Source organism: Octodon degus, unplaced genomic scaffold, assembly GCF_000260255.1.
Source record: "Octodon degus isolate 3935 unplaced genomic scaffold, OctDeg1.0 scaffold00045, whole genome shotgun sequence".
NCBI lineage: Eukaryota > Metazoa > Chordata > Mammalia > Rodentia > Octodontidae > Octodon > Octodon degus.
This window is the reverse complement of record NW_004524621.1, coordinates 2125886-2132417: the sequence shown is the minus strand read 5'-3', so window position 1 is coordinate 2132417 and position 6532 is coordinate 2125886. Positions and strand designations below refer to the sequence as shown.

General features: G+C 39.8%; 1 protein-coding gene across 3 annotated transcripts in view; it reads left to right on the top strand.

The window, feature by feature from the left end:
- Positions 1–6532, top strand: part of Brwd1 (bromodomain and WD repeat domain containing 1) — a 153031-nt gene that overhangs the window by 135402 nt on the left and 11097 nt on the right. For all 3 annotated transcript variants that reach the window (XM_004631770.2, XM_023716038.1, XM_023716036.1), the window contains 4 exons: positions 873–1099; positions 3273–3437; positions 3541–4422; positions 5535–6449. In XM_004631770.2, the coding sequence (XP_004631827.1) occupies positions 873–1099; positions 3273–3437; positions 3541–4422; positions 5535–6449 (2189 nt within the window). The remainder of the gene's footprint in view (positions 1–872; positions 1100–3272; positions 3438–3540; positions 4423–5534; positions 6450–6532) is intronic.

Sequence of the window (6532 nt, the reverse complement as noted above, 5' to 3'; positions counted from 1 at the left end):
CTCCCCTCCCCTCCCCTGTTCTCTTTTCTTTCTTTGAGACAGTGTCTTGCTGTGTAGTTCAGGCTGCTTCTGAAATTATATAGCCCAGGCTGGCCTCAAATTTACAGCAATCTTCCTGCCTTAGCCTCCCAAGTGCTGGAATGGCAGGTGTGTGCCACATGCCTGGCTGATTTTTTTTTTTTAAAGCACATTATCTGCCATCCCATGGATTAATGATAGTTTAAAATGTGATAATTCAAGCTTGAAATTTCTTAATCACTGTGGAAACCATTGGTTTTCTAAAGAATTATGATTACCTTTAAGCTTAAAGTCTGTTTATCTTTTTGTAGTAAGGGAAAATAAGGTTACTTGAATATGAGTATTACCCAGACTTATTTAAATTTCTGTGGATGCTGAGATACAAGTAGTTTGGTCTTGTAACAGATCCAGCTTGTTTTGATGTTTTCTAACTTTATTATCTGTTCAGGTTTTGTTGGTTTCTGTTGGGTTCTTTTTTTATACTGCCTTTAGGAATATATAAGAGGTTAAGAGTGCAAGTTGTATGGCTCAAATTCATAGTATAAATGAATGCCAGTTATCACATAAATATTGATTCTTTACATTTTATCTAAAGGATGTAAATTTGTATATAGCTATTACGTAGGTCAGTTGTTCATTAATCCAAGTTTGAATAAGACATTGTCAAATATAGAGCAAAAAAGAATGATAGTAATCCATGCTAGGATAAGATATTAATAGTGAATATTTTAGTATCTTGATCATTAAATGACTCTCAGCTTAAGCAGTAATAAATATCCTGTGATCTAAATATTCTCTGAACCAGTTTTTTTCTGTTCTACTATGTATTTTTCTTTTGTTCATATCTTTGACAGAAATAACAAGCAGAAGCGGTTAAAATTTCAGCCAAAAATAATTCCTGATTTGGTAGGTTCTCCTATCCAGTCTACCTCAAGTAGGGCAGCTCACTCTACAACACAGAAGGCAAATGCTGGTGCCTCTTCAGGTGCTACATCTGGGGACTCTTCAGATTCAGCGGGATCACTGGAGCGAAGGAGAAGAAACAGACCTGTAACTCTGCGAAATGATTCTCTGCTATCTGGTGAGAGGCTGCTGAGCACCAGACTCTGTAACATTGCCATACTTTGGGGTTATGGAAAAATGTGATAAAGACAGCCTTGACAGTAAGGAGCTTACAATTTGTTAGTACAGGCAGAAATAATAAACATGGAACAATTTGAATGTATTTGATAAGAACTGTTCTGCACATGGTGTGGCAGCAATTTATGTGAATTTTTAATCTTTAAAATTTTAAACAGTACAACGTAAATATTCACTATACTTCATGTACAGAATTCAATATTGTTTGTATCTTTTTAAATTATGACTGGTAAATTCTAAGCTATTTATGCCATGGCCATTTTGTAGCATAACTGTAACTGATGGTGAACCTTTATTAGCATTGTATAAGGCCATGGTGGTTATGTGCTTCTGTATGATACTGAGTCATTTTTGGTGTCTTGTGGTAGTATCTGACTAAGGAGTCTTAATGATGTTTGCATTTTTACTCCAGTGTTTCATTAAGTGGTATTGACAGTACATCTGTAGATAGAAGTTTTGGAATGGAAGTGAGCTATAGTAAACTGCCTTTCAGAAGTCGAGCTGATACTGTTACTCACTGTATTCACATTACATAATGTCCTCAGGGTTTGTGGGAATGAACTGTTTTGTCAGTGTGTGGTGCAGTCATTGAAAATGACTAGGAAAGAGGCATCACTTCTCAAGCAGGCATATTTAGATACAGCAGTGATAGAAAAAAAGGTGCAGAAAGGACTGAGAAAACTGATTTGGGAAATGAAAGAAGGAATTAAGATGAAGGTGGCAGAGTGCATCCACATTTCAGAGGTTATTGAACCTTCCAGAAGAGTCTGGATTGTTTAACTGGGTCTTCTGTTGAGCAGGGAGCCCCTAACAAACTCTTCTCAGGGAATTTGACCAGTCTTGTGGTGAGGAATGGGAAGGAGCTGCTGATGAGGCTGAGCTGAAGTAGTCGAGGTGGGAAGGCAGCAGTTTCAAAGGGGAAGCACCACTTGGTGTCTGCTGTCTTTCTCATACAGCCACTTTACTATTGAGCACAGAGCTCACTTTGTTATGGACCAGAATGTTGTCTTTTAACAGTATGTTTCCACTATTTTGATGATGTTTTTATTTATTGAATGTAGGAGACTGATCTGCACCAGTCCCAGGTCCCTATCTCTGTTCCAGGCACCACCCATGGGGAACCAGCCCACTCTAGTCTTTCCTCACCTATGTAGGGACCCAATCCTGCTAGCTTGTTCCCCTGATCTGGTGACAAACAAGGATGTAGGACACACAGAGTTAGTTTAGCATGTGGGCTGCCAGGGGGCTCTCACCTCTAGTAGGCAGAGGAGCCCTGAGTGTCTGGTTAGTCTTCCTTTTATTCACTCAGATGCAGGCATAAGCAAATAAAATAGCACAAGATTCATCTGCTTCCATATCCATTTAGTACATGCCCAGGGAAACAACTTGATCTCAGCTGAATTGACCCCCCCCTCCCCCCAATAACCTGCAACATACCATCGCGCCTGCTCAATTAGACCTCAATTTTCCTCTGGTCTCCTACACCAAAATAGATGATAGGCACTTAAGAAATGTCTAGATTTAATGGGGGACAAAAAACCCACAAGAAATTTGTAGTTTCTATCTTGTACTCATACTTGTGCATGTACTTACAAATAGAGTACTGGGGAAAAACCACCTGAGCTGTTTAAATTATTTTTTGTATATACCACTATGTGTTGTGTGTCCCTGTGTGTCTGTCTCTATATGTCTATATTTCTTGAGCTGAGTGCATATGTGGTACTGCTGTGCTGTTGGGAACAGCTAGAGAGACCAGCACTATGTTGTGACAAAGGACTCAAAATGATGTTTTTTTCTATCTGAAATACCTATTTGAGATTATGGAAGGAAGATGGAGTGGGGTCAGTTAGATTTTGAAATGGAAATTTGTTTATGATTTTCTAAAGTATTTTCTGAATGTATTCTAGAATTAATATTTTTAGAAATAACAGTGCACAAACTCAGTATACCTTTTAATGTCAATTTTTCCCGCTGTCTTTGAAATTGCTTTAAAAAAAATGCTAAGTAATTTAAAAATCATTTTTTATTATAATGTTGTGAAAGAACTGCTTGCTTATGTGAATGCACACAGGAAAATGTATGTAATTAACTATTTACACTTCTGTTTTCCTTAGAAAGTGAAATGGAAGATTCCTTGGCTACCTCTTCATCCTCTTCTGCTTTCAATAGCTCAGAGGAAAGCAAAGACAGTTCAAGAGCACGAGATTCCTCACGTGGCGGGCTTACCAGAAGCAGCAGCCTCAGGGTAACCAGAACTCGAGCAGCTCAGAGGAGAACTGGTAAGAGACCCTTGGACAGTGCACATATTCTGCAAGTCATTTAGAATATTGAAATTAAAAAAAAAAACAAAACTTTCTAATCTTACTGCTACTTTATTTCCAGGTTCTCTTGCCTTAGAAAATGGATATGGCAGAAAAGCCACTCGAAAAAGAGTCTATTTAAGTGATTCTGATAACACTTCACTGGAGACCAGTGAAATTCTAAAAGTCAGAGCTGGTAATAACCGAAAAGTCCTACGCAGATGTGCTGCTGTGGCTGCCAATAAGATAAAGTTAATGAGTGATGTAGAAGAAAATTCTAGCTCTGAAAGTGTGTGCTCTGGTCGGAAGCTTCCTCACCGCAATGCTTCTGCTGTAGCTAGAAAAAAGTTACTGCATAATTCTGAAGATGATCAGAGCCTAAAATCAGATACTGAAGAAGAAGAGCTTAAAGATCAGTCTCTACCATTGCTAACGTCCAGTGTGCACGTTTCCCAGAATACTGGCAGTGAACCTGAAAATGGAGATTCAGAATCAGAAAGTGAATTGCGAGTAGCCCGGAAAAATTGGCATTCTAATGGTTGTAAGTCCCTTACTCAAACAAGTTCCAAAACCAAATTTCCTAAGATAGAGTCCTCTGAGGAAGACTCTAAAAGTCCTGAATCAGATAACGGTCACAACAGAACTGGTGGTCCCTCAGCTCTGGAGAGGAAAGTTGAAGCAGAGGGCATCTCAGAGGAAGCAGACTCTGAACCAGGAAGCAAGGCATTTCGCAAGAATGGGAATTTCTTCAAGAAAGTAAAGATCTTAAGTGATTCTGAAGACTCAGAATCCGAAGAACAAGACAGAAATGAGGACATATGTCACAAAATGGAAACGAGCACAGTTTTAGGAAACTTGAAATGTGAGCCTGTTTCTAGGTCTCAATGCTTCTCAGATGAGGCTGAAAATTATTTAGATTCAGATGATGACAAAACAAAAGAGAAACCAAACAATTCTATAGAAGGTATGGTTCTTGATTTAATCCCACTGATTTCCTTTCCTGATGATGAACATTGACTTTATTTCCTCTTGCAGTTTATCTTTGTTAACCATTTCTCTCTACCCTATGCATAGTGTTAGCCTTTTCTGTTCATCTCTTAAATTCTTACATACATGCATAATTATTTGCCCCATACTTGGTTTTATTCAGCCAGGAATAATGTTGGCGTTAACTTAATTTAAAGATGCCACACCTGTTCTTGGTGATGGAGATACTGTATTGAAGATAGGCTTGAGCAAAGCAGAGGCAAGCACACACTAAGCTGTAGGAGTGGCGGCTTGAGAAGAGGAAAGAGAGTAGGGCATTTTGCTGAATTGGTAATAATGATAACAGCAAACAGAGCAATTATTGAGCTGTGTCAAGAAGTTTTTCTAATTACTTTATGCTGTTAACCTGAAAAAGTTTAGTTATATCTTCTATGAGGTAAGTACTATTATACATTCTTTGTTTGGTTTTCGTGGTACATGGTCCTTCTACCTGAGTTACAACTTCAGCCTCTTTTTAATTTATTTGAGACAGTCTCAGTAAATTGTCCAGAGCTGGATGTGAACTGGTAATCCTCATGCTTCAGCCCTCCAGAGTGCTGGATTACAGGCCTGTGCCACCATGACTGGCTTCTTTGTCTGTTTTATCTCTAATAACTGTGGAGCCCACAGTGGTAAAATAACCACTGAATTAATACCATGTTCCTGGTAAATGAGGATTGATAGAAAAGTAGAAGGCAGTGAAACCTAAGATTGAAAGTGGTATGAATGTAGTTTGTGGAACTAGGGTAGGTTTCATGGAGACTGAAAAAGAGTTTGCTCTCCTTAGTGCAGTGAATGGGTTTGCCCTGTATTCCTGTCAGTGTTGCTATTTCAAAAGCCTGGAATGTTACTCCTGGGAATGTGCTGTATGGTAAGTGGTGCTGAAAGATAGAGTAACTTTAAAGTAGTAAGAAGCCTGAACTATCCCGTTCACTGTCATCAGTCCTCCAAGTTGATAAGAATTCTGGATTTCAGTTGATCAGATGTTGAATGTTTGTTTTAACTTTACTCTTTCATTAAAAATTAAGAGAATGCTCTTTTAATTTTTAGATTCTATATCACAAGACAGTGGACAGAGCAGAAAAGTTTCCAGGAAAAGGGTCTGCTCCAGTGACTCAGAGAGCAGCTCAAAGGTAACCAAGAAACCATCACAAGCCACAGCAGGTCGCCCAAGGATCACTCAGAGCCGCATAGCTGCAGCTGGCAACAAGCTCAAGCTTGTGAATGATGCTGAAGATATCAGCTTAGTAAATATGTGCACGAGGAAGAAGGGTGGGCGGAAGAAAGCACTCCGTTGTGCTGGCCCCACAGCTAGGAAATCAGTAGGTGAGAGTGAGGAAGATGTGAATGGGGCAAGGCCAGGTGAACAGTGTGCGCATGCGGGCATGCCACTTGCCACTGACTCTCTGAGCTGTGCGGAACATGCCAACCAGCCTTTAAATGGAGACTCAGACTCCGAAGGTATTTGGGCTTCAGACCATGTAAACAGGCTTCCTAACAGTAACAACACAGATGTACCTTCTAAAACAGAGAATTCCCCCAGTGAGTCTTCAAAAGATTCCCCAAGCTATGCTCCAGGGAGTGAAATGGGTAGAAAACTTTCTTCTGAGTCAACTTTGGCACAAACAGCTACTACGGAGAATACTTTCGAAGAGGAACTGAATTATGGGCTCCGCAGATGGAATGGCAGAAGACTCAGGACATATGGCAAGGCTCCTTTCAGTAAGGCAAAAGTGCTTGCTGATTCACAGGCAACAGCAGAGATGGAAATAAAACGGAAGAGACTACATCCTGAATTGGAAAATGTGCAGATGTCTAGAACCCCTGGATGTTCACAATATGGACCCAGCACCAGTCCCAGGCCATTGGATCCAGGCTCTGCAACTGAGTCAGATGCTGACTGTACGGACAACACAAGAGGCAAAAGGAGGAAAGCTAGAGGAAAAGCAAGAGTAGTTAGAAAAGGTAAAACTTTTACAACTAATCTATCTAAAACTGTGAGACATCAAAGACAACGCAAACGTCCTAGGTTAAGTGTGGATGATAAT